This window comes from Chrysochloris asiatica, unplaced genomic scaffold (genome assembly GCF_000296735.1).
Source record: "Chrysochloris asiatica unplaced genomic scaffold, ChrAsi1.0 scaffold00202, whole genome shotgun sequence".
NCBI classification, from domain to species: Eukaryota; Metazoa; Chordata; class Mammalia; order Afrosoricida; family Chrysochloridae; genus Chrysochloris; species Chrysochloris asiatica.
The window spans coordinates 4,957,312-4,980,984 of NW_006408720.1; the positions used below are offsets into that span (position 1 = coordinate 4,957,312).

Genomic DNA, 23,673 nt, shown 5'->3' on the forward strand with positions numbered 1-23,673 from the left:
CTACAGTTGATTGTTTTTGGTCTAACTTGTCATTTCGCCTACTGTGGTGGCTTGTATGTTGCCATAATGCTGGAAGCTATGCCACTGGTATTTTAAATTCCAGCAGGGAAACCCATGGTGGACAGGTTTCAGCAGAGATTTCAGACTAAGACTAGGAAGAAGAAGAGGTATACCACTTCTGAATGATTAGACACTGAATGTTAATAGTAACAGAATATTAACAGGTATAGTATCAGAAGACGATTCCTTCAGGTTAGAAGGCACTCAAAATAAGACTGTAGAACAGCTGCTCCCTCAAAACAAAGTTTATTGTAATGACAGTGATGGAGTTAAGCTATCAAGACCTACATTTGAAGAGATGGCCCTACTGAAAATCAAAAGAAACAACTGCAAACATACATTAGTATCAGAATGTGGGATGTACAAAGTGTGAATCTAGGAAAATTGAAAGTTGTCAAACGATATGGAATGCATAAAGTCTAGGCATTAGTGAGATGAAATGGACTGGTATTGGCTATTTTGAATCAGACAAGTATATGGTATATGATGTACTGAGCCAGGAATGACAAATTGGAGAGTAATGGAGTCCCATTGTCAACAATAACATGTGAAGAACTATCTTAAAATACAATGCTGTCTATGATAGTTTAATATCCATAAATCCTGGTGTGGTTCTGTGGGTTAATACACTGGACAGCAAAGTTGTTTGAACTGCAAGGACGGTAGTTCAAGCTCATCAGTCACTCATTGGAAACCCTCTACAAGGTCGATATGTGTTGGAACCAACTCAACGGTACCTAACAACAACAAGGAAAAAAAGAAGTTAATACTACTATATAAATTTACACACCAACTATTAAAGCCAGAGATGATGAAACTGAAGAATTCTACCATTATTTTAAGTGTGAAATTTATCAAACATGCAATCAAGATGCATTAATAATTTTTAATTATTAGAATGCAACAGTTGGAAACAGAGATGAAAAATTCTTAGTTGGAAAGTATGGTCTCAGTGATAGAAATGATGATGATAGAATTTTGCAAGACAAGTGACAATATGTTTTTTTTCAACAACATATAAAATGGCTATACACCTGGACCTCACCAAGTAGAATCCACAAGGATCAAATTGTCTACATTGGGGGAAGAGATGATGCCAAAACTAAATCACATCAGTCAAAATTAGGTGAGGGGCAGACTGTGGAACAGACCACCCATTCACCCATTGCTCATATAGAAGTTCAGGCTGAAGCTGGAGAAAATTAAAACAATCCATGGGTGTCAAAATACCACCTGGAGGGCTCATTCCCACTAGAAGGGACAAGCAGACCAGCCTGGAACAGCCAGAGCAAAATAAGATACATCTTCTAAGAAAGATCATCAGGAAAAATCCAAAACAAAAATGGCAGTATGATTGGCTGCTACAAGAACAAGCAAGTTGTTCACCAGGAAGCCATCAATGCAAGGAGTCAAGTCCCTTCAGGACAAACCACTCTCCAAGACTGAAACTGAAAGGGAACACATGAGCAGGCATGTAAGCTTGTTGGAGACCACAATGGTCTACTAGTGAGTAGAAGAAGTGATAAGGCAGCATTGAAGAAATGAGCTGAGTTCAACCATAGTCCATAGACTCCCATTGGTCTGGAGATGAGAGAAAGAAGAGGAAGGGCTGGTTGGCCCGAAGCATGGTGAGACCTGGGACTCTTGAGCCCAAGGACAAGGACATAGCCACAGAGGGATAAAGCTGTCAGTGAAGCATCCAGCTGATATGAAGTGAGGGTTGATGCACAAGAATGCTCAAACTTGCAGATTTTACCCATTTTACGTAGCTTCATTCAATAGCTTGATAATCAGAACTCAATTAAAGGAAGATAAAAAAACAATTTTTTTGATAAAGGAAACAAATGTAAATCACTACAATTTGATGAACGTGACCTATATTTATGGATGTATTAGCTCAAAATACCAACTGAGAGGGAAGGAGTCTTCACATCAAGTATCAATCCTATCCCCTCTATATACAGGGTAGATAGGGACAGGCAACTTAGACATTGGCTACCTAAAATGAGGGGGCAATAAAGGCATGAAGTGACTGGCTTACAAGTTTTCAAGAGGGAGTTTAGCTTAAGAATGTGCGGAGGAATGTAGAGACCCCACTGAATAGTTTTCATCTTGTCTAGATGGGCCTGGTGAAAAGATATGGTGATAAAATTCTTATGATTCAATAGTGAGTAATTGTTATCATGATTTACTGTGACTGTCACAACTGTAAAGGTGGAAGTTTTGTAACAGAAACAGGGGAGTAGTTAATGTAACAGTCCAGAAACAGAAAATCCTAGGACCACTAAGGGATAAGAGCACAAGTGGAATGTGGGACCCTATCCAGAGAAGCAGTGACACCAGAGATGGAGGCAGAGATGAGGACATGGAGAAAGGGAGCAGCTGAGGACTCTGGACTCATGGAAAGAAAGGAACTGGGTGCTGGCAGCCAGTAGGCAGACCTGCAGAATGTGCCCTTTTGTTGTTTAAATTATTATATACTCTTGAGTGTTTTTGTGTACACCTCCCCCCCCCCCCAAAAAAAAAGAAGAAACAAGCAACAACAAAAAATCAAACAGGGTATGGAAGTAAATACTGTTGAATAATGATGCACGGAAGAAATTGTAGTCGTTGCAATTAAATGATGGTGTAAAGCTGATGTTCTCCCATGTAAACTGTGACTCAGTTCACAATAAAAACTTAAAAAAAAAAAGCACCTGCAATATGTACCACCTGAATTTAGAGACAACCCAAAACCAGAATTGATGCACTGGACATTAATGGCTGAAGAGCAGAAGAGCTGTGGGATGATATCAAGAACATCATACTTGGAGAAAGCAAAAGGTCATTAAAAACACAGGAGAAGAAGAAGATCAAAGTGTGTCAGAAGAGTCACTTTACTCTTGAGGGTAGACAAAAAAAAAGGGACTGAATAGAAAATTTCAAAGGACAGCTCCAGATGACAAAATAAAGAACTATAGTGGAATGTGCAGAGACCTAGAGTTGGGGGAAAAAATGGAAAAACATGCTCAGCATTTCTCAAGCTGAAAGAACTGGAGAAAAAAATCAAGACTTGATGACTTTTAATCCTGAAGGTTTCTATGGGCAAAATATTGAATCATGCTGAAAGCATCAAAAGAATATGGAAGGAAAACAGAGTCACTGTATCAATAACAACTGGTCGATGTTCATTCATTCATTCCAAGAGGAATCATTAAGAACTGATATTACTGATGGAAGAATTCCAAAAGGCACTGAAGGCATTAAAAAAAAAAAAAAAACAAGGCTCCAGGAATTGATGGGATAAAAATGGAAGTGTTTCAACATACAGGTGCAGCACTGTAGGTGCTCATTCATATATGTCAATAAATGTGAAAGAGTGGAAGAGATCCATATTTGTGCACATACCAAAAAAGTGACCCAATGGAATGCAAAATCATAAAGCAATTTTATACATATCACAAATAAGCAAAATTATACTGAAGATAAATTTTTAAAAAAACCACAACAACTGTTGACAAGGAGTAGCATAAGCTGGATTCAGAAGGAGACACGAAATAAAGGCTATCATTATGGATGTCAGATGAATATTTCCTGAAAGCAGAGAATACCAGAAATATATTTAATTGTTCTTTATTGACTATGCAAAGTAATTTGATTGTGTGGATCATAACAAACTGTAAGTAGCATTGCAAAGAACAGGTATTTCATAACACTTGTGCTCATGAGGAGCTGTCCATCACAAAGAGGCAGCTATTAGGACTGAGCAAAGGGCTTATAAATGTCTTAAAAATGTGTGTGTCAGGATTGTATTCTATTACCATATGTATTCAATTTTTATGCTGAGCAAACAATCTGTGAAACTGGATTATATGAAGAAGAACATAGCATCAGGACTGAAGAAAGGTTCATTAACAACCTGTGATATGTAGATGATATAACCTTGCTTGCTGAACGCAAAGAAGACTTGAAATACATACTTATGAAGATTTAACACTAAAACATTTTATATGGATTTCACCTTAATGTAAAAGAAACAAAAATCCTCACACCTGAAACAATAAATACCATTATGATAAATGGAGAGAAGATTGACGTTGTCAAAGACTTCATTTTGCTTGAATTCACAATTAATTCTCATGGGAGCAGCAGTCAAGACTTCAAGTGACATTATGAAAATCTGCTACAAAAGATATCTTTAAAATTACGAAAGCAAAGCTTTCAGTTTGAGGACTTAGATGTGCCTGGCCCAACCAAGTTATTTCAAATAGCCTCATATGAATGTGAATGAAGGATGATGAATAAGGAAGATTTTTAGATGAATCAATTTATTTGACTTATGATACTTGTGAAAAATATTGAAAATACTATGGACCAGTAGTTAGAAAGCCAAAAGCAAAGAACACACTCAACATGTCTCAAACTGAGGTAACTGAAGAAAAAATTCAACCTTAGATTTAAGATATTGAAGGATTCTATGGACAAAAAGAGTCTTGGTGTGGTGCTGTGGGTTAATCCACTGGACAGCAGGGCCAGTTTGAACTGCAAGATCGGCAGTTCAACCTCACCAGTCATTCCTTGGAAACCCTATAAAGGGTCCCTATGGGTCAGAACTGACTCAATGGTATATAGCAACAACAACATGGACAAAATATTGAATAATGCAAAACACATCAAAAGAAGATGGAAAGAATACACAGAGAAACTGTGCCAAAAAGAAATGGTCAGTGTTCAACCATTTTAAGAGGTAGCATATGATGACAAGCAAATGATTCTGAAGGAAGAAGTTCTAGGTGCATTCAATGCACTGGCAAAGAATAAGGCACCAGGAAAAGATGGACTACAAATTGAAATCTTTCAACAAATTGATGCAGTACTGGAGGCACTCACTCATCTATGCCAATAAATTTGGAACTGGCCAACTGATAGGAAGAGACCCATATTTGTGCCCATTCCAAAGCTAGGTGACCCATTGGAATGTGGAAATCATCTGACAATATCATTGGTATGCCATGTGAGTAAAATTTTACTAAGATAATACTAAAGCAACTGCAACCACACATTGACAGAGAATTTCCCAAGGTTCAAGATGGATTCAGAAAAGGACATGGAATGAAGGATATCACTGCAGATATCAGGTGGTTCTTGCCTAAGAGCAGAGAATACTAGAAAGATGCTTCCCTGTGCTTTATTGACTATTAAAAGGCTTTTCAATTGCATGGATCATGACAAGCTATGGAAAACATTGAAAGGAATGAGTATTCCAGAACACTTTTTGTGCTCATGAGGAACCTGTACATAGACCAAGAAGCAGTTGCTCAAACCAAACAAGAGAATACCGAATGGTTTAAAATTAGGAAAATTGTGTGCCAGGGTTGTATTCTTTTACCATATTTATTCAATCTGTATGCTGAGCAAATAATCTGAGACTCTGGAGTATATGAAGAAAAACATAGCATCAGGATTGGAGGAAAACTCATTAATAACTTGTGATATGCAGATAGCACAATCTGGCTTACTGAAAGGGAAGAGGACTTAAAATACTGTGGAAGATCAAATACCACAGCCTTCAATATGGGTTATATCTCAATGTAAAGAAAACAAAATTCCTCACCCTGGACCAATAAACAATGTCCATATAAATGGAGAAAAGATTGAAGTTGTCAAAGATTTCATTTTGCTAGGATAAACCATAAATACTCCTGGAAAGCAGCAGTCAAGAAATCAAATGATTTACTGCATTAGGCAAATCTGCTGTACAAGATATCTTCAAAATGTTGAAGTGCAAAGATGTCAGTTTGAAGACTAAGGTGCACCTGATCTAAGCCATGGCATTTTAAATAACCTCATGCATATTTGAAAGTTGGACAGTCAATAAGGAAGGCCATGGAAGAATGGATGCATTAGAGTTATGGCGTTGGAGGAGAAAATTGAAAGTACCATGGACTGCCAAAAGAATAACAACAAAAAAAAGTGCTTTACTGATAAACTGTTATTCTTACAATCTCACACACTCTGAATTTTGGGGACCCTGAATTGTCACAGCTTCCCTTCACCTACCTAAGCCAAGAAAGCAGAACAAAACATCATTACTTTGGTTGTTGTCTATTGAGCTTCCTACATTACCCCCTACTGAATTTCACAATTTCCTTTATATATTTGTGTGTGTGTGTTTTTCTAGAGTTCAGATACGATTTTGGTTAGTGCCTACTTTCTAGTAGATACTCTTCTAAGCAATGCAAGTATACTAGTAACTGCAGCAAATTTCTTTGCTCATGGGAGTTGACATTCTATTGTGATGGACAGAAAATACCTAAATAGCTATATGTATTTCAGCAAGTGCAAATTACTACAGAGAATGCATAAAGTATTTATGAAGAATTCGATAATAAAAGAGTCCTGTTTTAGACAAAATGGTCAAGAATGGTTGCTTTGTGGCAGTGATATTAGATCAGAAACTTGACTCAAATTATAAGAGAAGGTAATAAAAAGAAGGTATTAGAAAAAAAGAAGATTATGATTAAACATAAGGAAACTGAGAATTTAGCATTATTGCTTACTGAAAATATATTATGTCTCCATGATTTAGGATGTTACATGTACTGCATTATGAATGCTAGCATTTTTTATATTTCTGGCATGTTATAATTAGATTGTCTCCAGCAAAATAGATGATTCTGAAAGAATGTGTGTGCGTGTGTGTGGAAGACTTACAGGAGGGAAGTTCCTGTATTCATGGGAATGCATGATTCAGAATGGGATCAAAGCTATCTGATATGGTAATAAAGTGGAGTGGCTCTGTAACATAGTCCACTGGTCCAAGTTTCCACAAAGTTACATTCTAATATGCTTAAATTGAATATAAAATAAATACTTAAATATTTTATATTGACATCTTTTACAGCATGTAAATATTAAACAAATATATATTGATTTTTCAGCAATCACTTTATTACTTTTAGTTAGTGTTATGCCTTTGTCTTTTAGTCCTGGTGTGGCATGCAGAATTATGTACTGTGCCACAAAGTCAGTTTGATTCAAACTATGCCATCGGTATTCTAAATACCAGTGGGGTCATCCATGGTGAACAGGTTTCAGATGAGCTTCCAGATGAAGACAGACTAGGAAGAAGGAGTGACAAACTACTTCCAAATATTAAGTCACTGAAATTCTTATGAATATCAGAGAAACACTGTCAGATTTAGTACCAGAAAATGACCCCTCGGGTTGAATGACACTCAAAATGTGACCGGGAAAGGGCTGCCTCATCAGAATAGAGTTGACCGTGATGATGTGAATGGAGTAAACCCCATGGGAGAAAAGCCCATGGGACCGTCTTATGCTGATGGGGCACAACTCAAAATAAAGAGAATCAGCTGTAAATATCCACTGAAAATTAGAATGTGGAATGTACAAAGTATGAATCTGGGAAAATTGGAAGTTGTCAAAAATGAAATGGAACGCATAAACATCAATATCTTAGGCATTAAAGAGCTGAAATGGACTGGCATTGGCCATTTTGAATCTGACAACCACATGGTTTACTATTCCAGATATGACAAATTGAAGAGGAAAGCTGTTTTATTCATTGTCAAAAAGAACATATCCAGATTATGCATGAGGTACAATGCTGTCTGTGTTAGGATAATATCCATGCACCTATAGGGAAGCCCAATTAACACCACAATTATTCAAATTTACGCACCAACCACTAAAGTCAGTAAGGATGAAATCGAAGAATTCTACCAATATCTTCAATCTGAAGTTGATCAACCATGCAATCAAGATGTATTGATCATTACTGGTGATTGGAATGCAAAGATTGGGAGCAAAAAAGAAGGATAAGTAGTTGGAAAATATGGCCTTGTTGATAGAAATCATGCTGGAGAATGCATGATAGAATTCTGCAAAACCAATGATTTGTTCATTTCAAATACTTTCTTTAGACAGCATAAGAGATGACTATACATATGGACCTCACCAATGGAATACAAAGAAATCAAATTGACAACATCTGTGGAAAGAGACAACGGAAAAGCTCTATATCATTAATCAAAACAAGGCCAGGGGTAGACTGTGGAACAGACTGTAAATTACTCATATGCAAATTCAAACTGAAGATGAAGAAAATGAAAACAAGTCCATGAGAGCTAAGATATGACCTTAAATATATCCCACCTGAATTTAAAGATCATATGAAGACCAGATTTGATACATTAAAGACCAAAGACCAGAAGAATTGTGGGATGACATCAAGAACATCATACATGAAGAAAGCAAAAAGTCATTAAGAAGACAAGAAAGAAGGAAAAGTTCAGAATGGATGTCAGAAGAGACACTGAAGCTTGCTCTCCAGTGTAGAGATGCTAAAGCAAATGGAAGAAATGAGGAAGCACAAGAGCTGAACAGAAAATTTAAAAGATCACTTCAAGAAGTTAAAGCCAAATATTACAACAAAATGTGCAAAGATCTGGAATCAGAAAAAAAACAAAAAAAGGAACACACTAAACATTTCTCAAGCTGGAGGAACTGAAGAAAAGGTCAAGCCTCAACTTACATTATTGAAAGATTTTCTGGGCAAATTATTGAATGATATGGAAAACATCAAGAGAAGATGGAAGGAATACACAGAGTCACTGTACCAAAAGGAAATGGTTAATGTTCAACTGTTTCAAGAGGTAGCATATGATCAAGAGCCAATGATACTGAAAGAAGAAGTCCAAGATGCATTGAAGGAATTGGCAAAGAACAAGGCACCAGGAATTGATGGAATCAAAATTGAAATCTTTCAAGAAGGTGAGGTGGCACAGGAGGCACTCACTCATCTCTGCCAAGAATTTAGAAGACAACTATCTGGCCAACTCTTTGGAAGAGATCCATATTTATGCCCATTCCAAAGAGAAGTGACATAACGGAAGGTGGAAATCATTGGACAATCTCTTTGATATCTTATGCGACTAAAGTTTTATTAAAGGTAATATAGAAACGAATGCAAGCATACATTGACAGAGAAGTTCCAGAATTTCAAGCCGGATTTAGAAGAGGCCGCGGAACTAGGGATATCATTGCTGATGTCCGATGGATCTTGGATGAAAGCAGAGAATATCAGAAAGATGTTTACCTTTGCTTTATTGCTACACAAAGGCTTTCGATTGTGTGGATCATGACAATCTATGGACAACATTGTGAAGTATGAGTATTCCAGAACACGTAATTGTGCTCATGAGGAATCTGTACCTGGACTAAGAGGCAGTTGTTCGAACAGAACATGGAAACACTGAATGGTTTAAAACCAAGAAAGGTGAGTGACAAGGTTGTATTCTTTAACCATACTTATTAAAACTGTGTACTGAGCAAATAATCCAAGAAGCTGAATAAATACATGAATAAAAACATGGCACCATGATTGGAGGAAGTCTTATTAACAGCCTAAGATATGCAGATGATACAACCTTGCTTGCTGAAAGTGAAGAGGACTTACAACATTTACTGATGAAGATCAAAAAGCACAGCTTTCAGTATGGATTATATCTCAATGTAAAGAAAACAAAAATCTTCACCACTGGACCAATAAACAATATTCTTATCAACAAGAAAAGATTGAAGTTGTCAAGGACTTCATTCTTCTTGGATCAACTATTAACACTCACAGAAGCAGCAGTCAGAAATGAAACGACGTATTACATTAGGCAAATTTGCTGCACAAGACCTTTTTAAAGTGTTGAAGACCAAAGATATCAGTTTGAGGACTAAGGTGCACCTGACCTAAGCCATGGTATTTTGAATAACCTCATATGCATGCAAAAGCTGGACAGTGAATAAGGAAGACTATAGAAGAATTGATGCTTTTGAGTTATGGTGTTGGAAGAGAATATTGAAAGTGCCATGGGATGTCAAAAGAACCAATAGATCCGTTTTGATAGAAGTGCAACCATAGTGCTTCTTGGAGGCCAAGATAGCCAAACGTTGTCTCTCTTACTTTGGACATATTGTCAGAAGGGACCAGTAACTTGAGAGGGATATCATGCATGGTAAGGTGGAGGGTCAGAGAAAAAGAAGAAGACCCCCAATGAGATGTATTGGTCAGGTGGAAGCATAAATGGACTCCAGTGTGGCAACAATAGTGAGGTTGGCCAAGAATCGGGTTCTTGGTTGCATTGATGGATTCCAGTGTAGCAACAATAGTGAGGTTGGCCCAGGATTCATTCTGCTGTGCATAAGGTTGCTATGAGTCAGTATTGATTCAATGGCACCTAACAACAACAACATATAATTAAGGGTGATCATAGTGACTCTGTAGGAAAGCACTGGACTGCAAATCTCAAGGTGGTAGTTTAAGTCCACCAGTTACTCACTGGGAGAAAAATTAGGCTTTCTGCTCTTGCAAAGGTTTCCAGTCTTTGAAACCATATACAGGGTCGCTTTGAGTTGGAACTTACTCTAAGGAACGTAACAACCACAACATATATAACTAAGACACTTCTTATTAAGAGCCATCCAGCTAGTTCCAACTCTAAGCAACACTGTATAGTGTTTCAAGGGAGCAACTGGTGTGTTTGAACTACCAAAACTTACAGTTAGCAGCCTAGTACATATCCTATAATGCCAAACCAAGACTCCAAATAAGATATTAGTTAGCCTTTTAAAATATGTAAAATTTATCTCTCTATATTTTTGCCACTGGTAGTCCAGTGGATTATGTATTGAGCTGATAAGTGAAAGGTTGGCTATCTGGTATGAAAGCTTGTCACTAACATTTACACTTATGTATAATTGTTCCTTTTCTGTCCATTGATCGGTATTAATCATTAGTATCTACTGGCCATTATTCCTACCAGAGCTTTTATAGCACTAATGAATATGTATAAAAGGTCCCTTTATATTGACATCCATATTCTTCAAGTAATATTATTGGTCATAATGATTAATAACAAGATTACTTTAGCTGAGTTACCTCACTTTTGCTTACTACAGACACATTTGTATCTTTTATTAATCTCTTAATATTAAAGGTTCATAATGGGCAGCAATGTATAATCCAGCAAAATTATGTATGCATTTGATTTTTTCTTTTTTTAAGTCCAATGAGATAAGTTTTACTGTTTCTGTTGTTTGTTTTTCAGAATATGATCAACTTAAATGCAGTTGACCTTGCTTCACTATAAATTTTGGACAATAAATTCTAAAAAGACAAGTTTTTTCCTCCCTTGAATTTAAAAATAGATAAGTCTCTCATTTTACAACATAGTCTCCTTTTAACTAAAGGGATGGCTATGCCTGAGGAGAGGAATCATTTTCAATGTTGCAAAGAAATAGAAGAAACCTGAATCTTTGCTTTCCTTTTCAATTATTCCCAACAATACTGATTAATGAATGTTATCTTTCTATGTGACATGGTTTTGTGGATGCTAGTTGCTAGTGAGTCAATTGTGACTCATGGTGAACCTGTGAGTAGAAATTTCTCTGGAGATTTCAGAGCCTATGATTTTTGGAAGTGCTGCCAAAAGAACCAATAAATCCATTTTGGAAGAAGTTCAGACAGAGTGCTCCTTGGAGCCAAGATGGCCAAACTTTGTCTCTCATACTTTGGACATATTGTCAGGAGAGTAGGTCACTGGAAAAGGATATCATGTTTGGTAAGGTGGAGGGTCAGAAAAAAAGAGGAAGATACCAAACAAGATGGATTGGCCAAGTGGCAGCATCGATGGACTCAAGCGTGACAACAGTAGTGAGGTTGGCCCAGAATCGGGCCGTGTTTCTTTCTGCTGTACATAAGGTCGCTTTGAGTCAATGGCACCTAACAACAACAACATTGTCAGGCCTGTCTCCCAGTATATCTCTGATGGGTTCAAACTGGCAATGTTTCAGTTAGTAGTTGATGGTTTAACTCTCTGTGCCACCAAGGGTATCCTGGTGGCAGTGGTTGGGTGCCACCAAGTTGGTTCCATCTCACAGAGACCCTGTATAGGATTCCTGAGGCTGTAAATCTCTATGGAAACACAAAGCCTCATCTCTTGAAGAGCAACTAGTAGATTCAAACTACTGACCTTGCAGTTAGCAGCCCAGTTTATAATCCAATGTGCTACCAGGGCTCCTTCCAGGGCCTCCTAGCATAGCCTTATTGTATAGTTTTTATTAATGACCCAGAGAAATCTGATTCTCCATAGGCAGGTGGAGAAACATTGTTGTTGTTAAGTGCCATCGAGTCGGTTCTGACCCATAGCAACCCTGTATAGGGTATCTGACGAGCGGCTGTGAACTTGAACCACCAACCTTGTGGTTCAAACCAACTTTGCAGTCCAGCATATTAACCCACAGCATCACACCAGGATTCATATGTTTATCTTTCTCCACGTACATAGACAGTTGGAGAAATGTTGTTGTTGGTGCCATAGAGTCGGTATCAACTCATAGCGACCTTATGCACAGAAGAACGAAACTCTGCCTGATCCTGGGCCAACCTCACTATTGTTGCCATGCTTGAGCCCATTGATGCTGCCACTTGGCCAATCCATCTCGCTGGGGGTCTTCCTCTTTTTCTCTGACCCTTTACCCTACCAAACATGATATCTTCTCCAGTGACTGGTCCCTCCTGACAATATGTCTGAAGTATGAGAGACGAAGCTTGGCCATTCTAGCCTCCAAGGAGCACTCTGGCTGCACTGCTTCCAACACAGATTTGTTGGTTCTTTTGACAGCTCATGGCACTTTCAATATTCTCCTCCAACACCATAACTCAAAAGCATCAGTTCTTCTATGGTCTTCCTTATTCATTGTCCAGCTTTTGCATGCATCTGGGGTTATTGAAAATACTGTGGCTTGGGTCAGGCTCACCTTAGTCTTCAAGCTGACATCCTTGCTCTTCAACACCCCAAAAAGGTTTTGTGCAGCAGATTTGACTAGTGCAATACCTTGTTTAATTTCTTGACTGCTGCTTTCATGAGTGTTGATAGTTGATCCAAGAAGAATGAAGTCCTTGTCAACTTCAATCTTTTCTCCATTAATAAGAATGTTGTTAATTGGTCCAGTGGTGAGGATTTTTGTTTTCTTGACATTGAGATGCAATCCATACCAAAGGCTGTGCTCTTTGATCTTCATCAGTAAATATTTAAGTCTTCTTCACTTTCAGCAAGCAAAATTGTATCATCTGCATATTGCAGGTTGTTAATGAGTCTTCCTCCAATCCTGATGCCATGTTCTTCTTCATATAACCCAGCTTCTCAGATGATTTGCTTAGCACACAGGATGAATAAGTGTGATGAAAGAATACAACCCTTTCACACACCTTTTTTATTTTTAAACCATTCAGTGTTCCCATGTTCTGTTTGAATAACTGCCTTTTGGTCCATGTACAGATTCCTCATGAGCAGAATTATGAATCCTCATACTTCACAATGTTTTTCATAGATTGTCATGACTCACACAATTGTAAGCACAGGTAAATCTTTCTGGTATTCTTTGCTTTCATCCAAGATCCATCGGACATCAACAATGATATCCCTCATTTCACATCCTCTTCTGAATCCAGCTTGAACCTCTGGCAGTTCTCTGCCAATGTATGCTTGTAGCTGTTTCAGTATTAACTTCAGTAAAACTTTACTTGCATGGGTTATCAAAGATATTGTCCGATGATTTCCTCATTCCATTGGGTTACCTCTCTTTGGAATGGGCACAAATATAAATCTCTAAAGGAGTTCTGGTAGCATAGTGGTTACGAATCGGGCTGTGAAATGCAAGGTCAGCAGTTCGAAACTACCAGCTGTTCTACGAGAGGAAAATGAGGCTTTCTGCTCCCGTAAGGATTTACAGCCTTGGAAACCCTGTACAGGGTTGCTATGAGTCAGAACTGACACCATGGCACATAACAACGACAACAAGAAACCTAGAAATCTTTTCCTTATCTCTGCTATGTAAAGGGATTAATCAGCTTTCATTTTATGTACTTCATTACCCTCTTTTATTCTTATAGCAGAGGCATATTTATTTTCATGTACATTCAAATAAAAGACCATGTATCTGTTTTCCAAGAGAATTGATATGATTATTAAGAGGATCAGTTCAATTGGAACTGAATGTCTTTATTTCTTACATCGCTCTCAATAAGGGAAGTTTATGGAATTTCTGGTGTTGACAACAGAATACATAATTAGCCTTATTAATTAACATTAAATATATGTACATTAAATATGTGCCCACAAATATTACCTTTATGATGTCTATGGCTTTCTCTTGATGTCATTTAAACTTTGTAGTGTAGAAAGAGAGAAACATCCATAAATATTCTAAACTCTATTACCCACATATTATAATCTAGAAGATTAGGTGATTGTTTTTATCTTCCCAGGGAGTATTTGCTTCCTATGGAGAAGAAAATAATTAGGTAAATTATGTTTATACATAAGGTGGTCAGACATTTCATTTCAGTTTATGATCATAAGAAATAAAATTTTAAATTATAACATAACCATTCATCAAATGCTAATAATTATCATGTCACAAAGCCAAATGCTAAATAAGAAATATTTTTAATCAGCTTTCTTAGTTTGAGAATAGTTTTTCCTGGTGAAGGACCAGCAATTTAATGCATTGTTGTTCTTTGATTGTAGTCCAATTTACATAGATACTTTAGGATTACCACACACCACTTAAGAAGCAAAAATAATAATAATAACAACAACAACAAAATAATGCATGCCCCAACATGACTTAATTATATGTTGATTTAGCTAAGCTGTAAGTTGATTTTAGAGATGATTAGAAAGTACTGTCTACATGCTCATGAAGCAGCAATCAAGAAATCAAAAGACACATTTCAATAGGCAAATCTGCTGCGGAACACCTCTTCAAAGAGTCACATGTAGCAAAAATGTCAGCTTGAGAACTAAGGTACTCCTCACCGAAGCCATGATATTTTGAATAGTCTCATAAGCATGTCAGAGGTAGACAGTGAATAAGGAAGACCTGAGAAGAATTGATGCATTTAAGTTATTGTGTTGGTGAATAATGTGGAAAATACTATAGATTGCCCAAAGAACAAACAAATTTGCCTTAGAGGAAGTACAGTCAGAATGCTCTTTAGAAATGAGGATGGTAAGACTTTGTCTCATATATGTTGGACATCAATCAGGATGGACCAGTCACTTGAAAGGGACCTCATACTCGGTAAAATGGAGAATTAGTGAAAAAGAGGAAGACCTTCAAGGAAATGAATTGACACACTACAACAATGAGTTCAAGTATAATAGCAATTGTGGGAAATGCACAGGACTGGACAATGCTTTATTATATTGTACTTAGCATTGCTATGAGTTGGAACTGACCAGAGGGCACCTACCAACAAAATCATCAACCTGCTAGGTCTCTGGGTTGCACAAATGGTTCACTGTTGGCTACTTTCTGAAAAATTAGTTGTTTGAATTCGCCTAGAAATACTGAAGAAGAAATACCAGGTAATCTGGTTCTTTGAACATTATAGTCAAGGAAACCCTACAGAGATAGAGTAGTTTTGCTTTGTAACACATGGGGTTACAAAATAAATCAATGGCACCTTTTTATTTTAGGCTAAATTATATTTACTATGTTCTTTCTTTAAATGTTTCCAAGATCATATTTTAGACTTGTGTTTTCTTCAATATCTATTCTTCTGCACAGATTGCCTTTGCCAATTCTTATCATGCTATCTGAAAGGTCTATTAGCCCTCTTCCACCCCTGGGTTGGATTTCATGGAATCTACTTATGTAATTGATGTAGCACTTGGGATTCTGCCAAGACATAATGTTATATGAAATAACACATGGTTTTATTATTATTTAGCTTTGACATATGGCCAAAATACATTTCTTGTTTAAACATAAGATCACTTTATCAAAAAACCTTTTGAAATGATACTAAAATTGAGTTATACCAAGATATAGTGGCATTCTGCCATTAGGAACAAGCTATGAGATTATATCATGCAGTTAGGATAACAAATCGTTATGACCATGTATGCATTCTCAAATACTTGAATAATCACAGTTTTGTTCTTTACCATTTCCACAGTTTTAAAAAAAAAAACAAAAACCAGCAGTGTTTATATTTCAATCCATTAATAACCATTTGAAAATAAAATGATGTAAAATATTGACTTCCTGATTGAATAATGCAATAATTAAGTCATAGAAAAGCTTAATCAATCACTACTTTGAAACTCTCAAATTAAGTATATAATACTCCATTCTGACAAGACATTCATTGAAGTTCAATAGGAAATGGAGTAGTTTATCCTTAATGTTCCTTCTCACTTAACAATTTTCCCTCTCAATCTTCAGTTTTCTAAAGTAATTGCTAGTTTATCTTATTTAAAACCATGCTTAAACATTTCCAGTTTAAAGACTATCTTATTGATCATTTATAGTTTTATTCAACTGTATAAATAGTGGATTGGATTATAATAAATGAATGTAGTAAACTGTGATTCCAAAGATGGTTAAGCTTATTTGACTGTAGTTAATATACTTTATTTAACTATAAATTTATGATGAAAAATATCAACTGAGATTTTGACAATAACAAGCCATACTATAATATGAGGCAATTTCGAAGGGATAATGGAAAACTGGAATTGAAAGGAAACGGAATGTTTTCACAAACTTTGCAAAGCCCCATCACTGTCTCAACCCAGATTTTTGACTGCTTTCAAAACAAGCTGTACATTTAAAAACTTCTCTATCTCCTCAAATCTGTGGCAAATCCTGCTACCTTACCACTCTTTTTTACATACCTAAACTGTTACAGACTGAACATACTTAATTCTTCATATGAAATTTATACACGTCTTACATCTGTTACAAAACCTCTCTTCCCTGACATGAGAGCAGGATTGAGGAACATTTTTTCTGCCAAAATGTATAACATCATTCGGAGGCCAAACAAAATTATCTACTTAAAAATTAGCCTGCTACATTTGGTCAAACATTTAATTAACTCACCCCTGTTATGGTGCTGCAGGATAATGCGCTTGTCTGCAAGGTCAATTTGATCTGCAAAATTGGCAGTTCAAACCCACCAGCTGCTCCTTGGACACCCTATACAGGGTCACTATTGGTAGAACTGACTCAGTGGCACTTAACAACAACAGCAATGTGATGGCTGGAATCCTGGTGTAGCACTATGAGATAAAGACTAGAGCACAAGGTAGGTTTGAATCACAAGGCTGACAGTTCAAACTCACCAGCTGCTCCTTGGAATCATTCTACAGGGTTGCCATGAGACCAACTGATGTGATAGCACTTAACAAAAACAACGATGTGATAGCAGGAATGGCAGTTGCTTTGACAGGGCCAGACCAAGTGATTTTGAGGGCCTTATATGGCCTCTCCAGCATCAGACTAACTGTCCCACTGCCTGTCTAAATCTAACACCCATTTGTATTCTGTATTATAATTCTCCTTTTCCTTTTCACGTAAATGAAACAAGTTGTCCTTGAAGTAATTCTGACTCAGCATGACCCTCTGAGTATCAAAATAGAATTGTACTCCATATAGTGTCCAATGGGTGACTTTTGGGAGAAAGTAAATAATCTGTATTTCATCCAAGGTACTTGTGGTTTGACTCAAACCACCAATTTTTCAGTTAACAGCAGAGCTTGTTTAGCACATGCACCACCCAGGGTCTCCTCAACTAAATTGAAATCATTTAAATTGAAATCATTCTCATTGAAAATTCTAGCTGTGTATCTTGTCTTCAGTTTTGACAACTTTCTATATACATCAGTCCTGCTTCTTCCTTCAATAAAATTAATTTTAATTCTAAGTTCATCACACAACAAAAAGGAGCTTTCTTTCAAGTCAATGATTTCACTGATAACATTAAATCTAAATGACATTTCCCAAGATTTAACAATAGAATTCAGTATTACTATTGATAGTTCCATGGATTCCATGATTTCATGCTTTCCTAGTTTTTCTGCTCCAATTTTTTTAACCTTAAAATTCTTTATTGTTGAAGAATTCAACTATATATGTTTTATATTTTCTCAATACCAGAAGTCTGAATGCAAGCCTGGTTGCTAACAACAAGGTCAACAGTTCAAATCTACCAGTCCCTCCATGAGAGAAAGATGAGGCTTTCTGCTCCCAGAAACCCTGTACAGGATCACTATGAGTTGGAACTGACTCCACAGCACACAACTACCACCAGCAGCAAGTTGTAGATCATGCAAATCCTCTATTTTTTCCTTGATGTTGTTGTTGTTAAGTGATGTTGAGTTAGTTCCAACTTATAGCAACCCTCTATAGGTTTCCAAGGAGTGACTTGTGGGTTTGACCCACCAACCTGGCAGTTTGCAATGCAGTGTTTATCCTACAGAGCCACACACAAAAATCCTCTATTTTTTTTTTTTTTTCTTATTGTTGTTAAGTACTGTCAAGTCGGTTCTGACTCTTAGTGAATCTGCATAGGGTTTCTGATTTTGGTGATTTGGGGTGGCAGATCTAGTGGTTCAAACTGAACATGCATTCTAGTGCTTATCCTATAGCTCCAAACCAGGACTCCTTTTGCTTCATAATCAGTACTCAATGATTTACCCATATGCTAGCAATATTCAAATTGATCGGTTGATGTTGTTATATGCTGTTGAGTTGGTTCTGACTTATAGTGACCCTGTTGGGTTTCTGAGGTGTGGCTGGTGGGTTTGAACCACCAACATTGTAATTTGCAGTCCAGTGATTATCCTACAGAGTCATACCATGAGTCTATAAATTTATAGGAGCAGTAAATCTTATTATCTTTTCATTTATTTTATCCATGAACTCTTTTTTTGTTTGCTGTTGTGAATTGTGTGAAGGTTTACAGAGCAGATCATGAATTTTACAATAAAATATGTATACACTTTTTTATCACCTCATTATAGCAATCCCCTCAATGTAACATCTTTTGTACCACTTTCTCTCTGTAATTCCTGTTTCTATTCCTCTTTTTGTTTTTTAACCTAAGTCTTCTTAATTTTGATCTTGGGTAAATGCTGCCCTAATTAGAAGCATTTGAAAAACGTAATCAGTTCTCCTTGAAACACTTTTATTACTTCTTCAGTCTGGTACTGTCCTACTTAGTTTTTCTCCTAGTTCTCAGGTTACCATCAATTGGTTTCCTTTACCAATTCTTCCTTATTGCTTCCATTTTTATATACCATAGTTTCCTAATCTTGGAGCTCTGGTCTTTCTTTCATATACCTCACCTCTTCTGTGAGATTATCTTTTTTTTTTGACTTTAATTGATATCCTTTTGCTGAGGACCCATACATTTATATCGTGAACAAAACTTTAACATTGGATTTAAGACCCGTATATGCAATTGTCTATGGTACCTATACTTAGATATCTAATAGCACAGACTATTTCACAAGTCAACATTGAACTTTTCGTCTTTTCTTTTTCAGTTATTTTTCTCGTTTTAGTTATTGGCAACTCCTTCTTTCTAGTTGTTGAGGATCCAAGCTTAGATTCATCTTATCTGCTCTTTCTCTCAAACCTATCAGCAAATTCTATCAGCAAATCCTATAAGCTCTAACTGGGTATTCCAACTCTATTGCTATAATACTGTTCTATGACATCGTAACTCCTTATCTGGTTTATTGTTGATTTTAAACTTGCCCTTTCAGACTATCCTCAGTGGGATGTTAGAATGATTTATTTCAATGTCATGCTACTCCACCTTTCAAGATTTTCTCAGCTGCTACAGAGTAAAAGCCGGCGTCCTCATAATTACCTTGAGAAGTAGCATATCTGGTCTCTTTTACCTTCTAGATTGTATTTCCTACTAAATTTCCTTCACACAATCCTGTCTAGTCATGTTGGTCTTGACATTTTCTGACAATTCTAAGAAATTTTGTACATCATGATATTTGTAATTGTTTTTCTCCTAGAACATATTTTCTCCGGATATCTTATGCATTATTCTCTTACATAATTCTGAATTGTGTGTGTTAAAAACAGCAATTCCTTAATTTTGCTGTTGTTGTTAAGTACTGTTGAGTTAATTACGATTCAGTGTAATGACCCAGGCTATGGTTCCTGAAGAGCAACTGGTAAATTTGAAACACCAGTGTTGGTGCTGGCAGTTCAGTGCTTGTCCTACCACACCAGGACTCAGTGTTGTCTGATGTAAAAGTGCAGTTACTCCACATTGACACTACCTATTTCTATGGTATAACTTTTTCTTAAATATAACTTATTGCTATCTGTGCAGTGTGTGTCTTGTCTATTTAGTTCACACACATGGACTTGTCACCTATAACAGGATCTGACTTACAGAAATAATGCATTTGTTGAAATGTGAAATATGTAAATGAAGGAATGGCAATGGAGAAAAGGAGATAGACAGAAAAATTCTATTTCCTTACTACCAAATGCTCCTTTGGAAAATTTTATTTTGCTCCTAATATAACTTTGAAAGAGTAAGTTATATGTAATGTTAAGTTATATGTGTTATTACTTTAATTAAGTTATGTTAATCACAGATACTATTACATTAAAATAAATCAGAGCTGGAAAAAATTTACAAAGTCTTAAACTCAAACAAAAAAATGTCATTGAGTTAGGTGGTTCAATAAGCACACATCTGTCAATTTGAGACTTTAGGATAAAGATTTGGAGCAAAATAAATTATTCCTATGTTTGCTATGTTACCAAAATATGTTGAATTTCTCACAAATTTCAGTTTAGTATATTTGTAATTAATATTTTTATTTGATACATATTTTACAATTAAGTTTTTGTTAGACTTTGAAACTTTTAGGAAGAATAAGCAAATCTTGACTATTAATGGAGAGATTAAAGATTGTACAAATACTACGTAAAATATTGAAAGCAAGCCAATTCTTTTAGGGAATCCTGAATTATGTCAAACTGAGAGATATGACTGAAGCAGCCTGTAAATAAATAATAGAATTGTTAAATAATAGAATTATTGTCCTCTGAACTTAAACTTTTGAGAAGTGATATAAGGTCCAATTGAAAAGCCTTTTTTTTTGGGGGGGGGGGTGTCTTTTTAGCAAATTCTCTACTTTGTTTGTCCTTATACTTTTGCCCTCATCAACAATTTATGACTAATGCAAAGTCACTGAAAACAAGTTCAAGAGGCATCTTTCAATGTCTGTTGAAATGAAATGAAATGGCTTAAGCCGTTTGATAAGCATTTATATATATTTATATGAATTCATATAATATATTGATTTCAAGAATTATATGTCCATTAAGAATTATAACTACTCCTATGGAGGAAGTTTCCGTAAGTATGTTTTTAAAAAAATGAGAATTATATTAGAGTGTCCTCTGGGTGTATGTGCAACTGAATATTTTGATAAATTTCATGAATCTTTCATTGTAATGATACTTTGAATCAGACTGTAGATCAAATATTTGCTTGCAAATCCTGATCTACTTCTTCTGTTTTACTTCCAGCAGGAAAAAAGCCAAGAAAGTTCAAGAATCAAAGGTAAGATATGAATGTTTTAAGATTATACTTAAATTAATTGATAGAAGTACAGACAAAAATAAGAGCATTTACACTATTTTGACAAGAGAGTTAAAATGAGAAAATAATGATAAATCAGAATTTTTAAATGATTTTAAAGTCATTGAGGGCCCTTTGGGAATTCTCTAGGACCATGGAAGATTCTTTGTTTATGTGGTCCTCCTGTATATGCTGTTTTTGAAAACATCAACAGAATGTTCTATTAAATCCCTAGATTGTTTAGCTGAAATTTCTCCATCAGGCATTGTCTTTAAAATGTGGCTATTTTTTAGCATCAGCAAATTAGCATAATAATCTTTTCTATGTATGATTCATGGAGAAAAACTAGTCAATTCTATCTTATGCTTTCTATGAATAAATTTCCTAATATATGTATATATGTATATGTATATTTATGCATATACCAATGGGGAATAGTTCTTAGAAAGGCATTGTCTTTTAAATGTGGCTATTCTTTAGCATCAGCAGGTTAGCATATTCTAAGTTATGACTCATGGAGAACACTGCATAGTCGTTTTAACTGCAATGTCGGTGGTTCAAGCTTACCAGCTGCTCCTTGGAAACCTTATATAGGACTGCTATTGGTCCGAATCGACTCGACGGCACTTAACAGCAGCAACAATATTTTATGCTTTCTATGAACAAATCAGAAAATATTTATGTATATACCAGAAGTTGGGAATGGTTCTTAGCATTACTGGACCTCCATACGGAAAATAGTTTCCCTGTAATTCATTAGGGAGTCATGATGTGGCATTGGGGGTTAATGCCCCAGACCTCAAAGCCGTTTGAAGGTCGGTGGTTCGAGCTCACCAAACGCTCCTCGGAAACCCTATACAGGGTCGCTATGGGTTGGAATCAACTCCACGCACTTAACAACACCAACAATTTCCTTATAGAAACATTCTTAAGTTTTGAAGTTCAATTATTGAGATAATAAATTACTCCAGATAGATTACAATCTTTTAACGAAAGGTTTCCATGAACATTTGCTGTTGTTGATATTAATGATAGAACTTCATAGTTCTATGTCCTGAGTTGCAGCCTTGTTGGACTCTCCATTCACCTGTATGATCATCTACAGTTTGAATCTTCCTGAATGTGTGTGGCTCAAGACTGATTATGAGTCCAACACAATATTCCTGTATTTTTACTTCCCTCCTTTCTTCTGAAAAAGTCTGCTTAGAGTTCTACACAAATAAAAATAAGTTGTGGAGAATTTGCTAAAGTTATATTTGGTGAAAGAACAATTATATTTATAATGGCTTTCTTGATTGGTAATACAAATTTTACTTATTTATAACAAGTCAAAACTTAATCCTCTCTATACAATTTCTATCAACAGACTGACTTCAATAAAAAATATCCTTGGGTTCAATTATCTCTGTAGGTCTATCTCCCTGAATAATAAAAGAAGCAATACATTTAAAAAAAATATTTTTGGATATATTTTACTCAAATGATGTATGTAAGACTACCCTTCAGGGATTCCTAATCTATATGTTCTCAGCAAACTAAAGGATGCCTTATTATTTTATATGTGAAATTATTAGATTTATTTATTCTTAAAACACTAATTTTAACTCAAAGTTTTATTTTTGTGCTACAAAAGGGAATTTCATTTCCAAAATATGCTGTATGATATGCATTTAAAAGATATATGCATTTCAAGCATAAAGTATATATACCTTTTACTCACGATGGTTCCAGTGTTTCAGGTTAATCTTAAATTATATTTTTGTTATAGTAGAAGTAATTTTTGTGTGTAACATTTCTTGATATATTATTGCTTTGGGCTACATAAAATATATCACCTGAATTAGTAGACATTACATTTCCCCAGCTATCAGGAATAATGCTTTTCTTTCTCTCTCTCTCTCTCTTTTTTTTTTTTTTGCAATGCAATAAAACATAATAATGATGTTCATCTTTTCCTTCAATGTTATTGACAGGTGATTTAGACCTTCCAGTTACATCATCATTACATTTACACTGCTGAGTTTTAAGTTTGTCATATATGTGTCATAACAATAAATATGAGGTGCCCTTCAGTTGGTTTCCAACTCATCATGACCTTATGCATAACAGACCAAAGCACTGTTGGGTCCTATGCCATCTTC

General features: G+C 35.9%; 2 protein-coding genes across 4 annotated transcripts in view; both read left to right on the plus strand.

Moving 5' to 3' along the window:
- Positions 1-6,325, plus strand: part of LOC102835264 (DNA-directed RNA polymerase II subunit RPB3-like) — a 13,111-nt gene extending 6,786 nt beyond the window's left edge. Inside the window, exon 2 of the mRNA XM_006872519.1 lies at positions 6,221-6,325. Coding sequence (XP_006872581.1) covers positions 6,221-6,325 — 105 coding nt within the window. The remainder of the gene's footprint in view (positions 1-6,220) is intronic.
- The window catches only part of FSTL5 (follistatin-like 5), a 1,065,399-nt gene that overhangs the window by 98,527 nt on the left and 943,199 nt on the right, over positions 1-23,673 (plus strand). For 2 of the 3 annotated variants that reach the window (XM_006872517.1, XM_006872518.1), the window contains exon 2: positions 21,484-21,514. In XM_006872517.1, coding sequence (XP_006872579.1) covers positions 21,484-21,514 — 31 coding nt within the window. Of the gene's footprint in view, positions 1-21,480; positions 21,515-23,673 lie in introns of all 3 variants that reach the window. The other variant, XM_006872516.1, reaches the window with a different exon arrangement.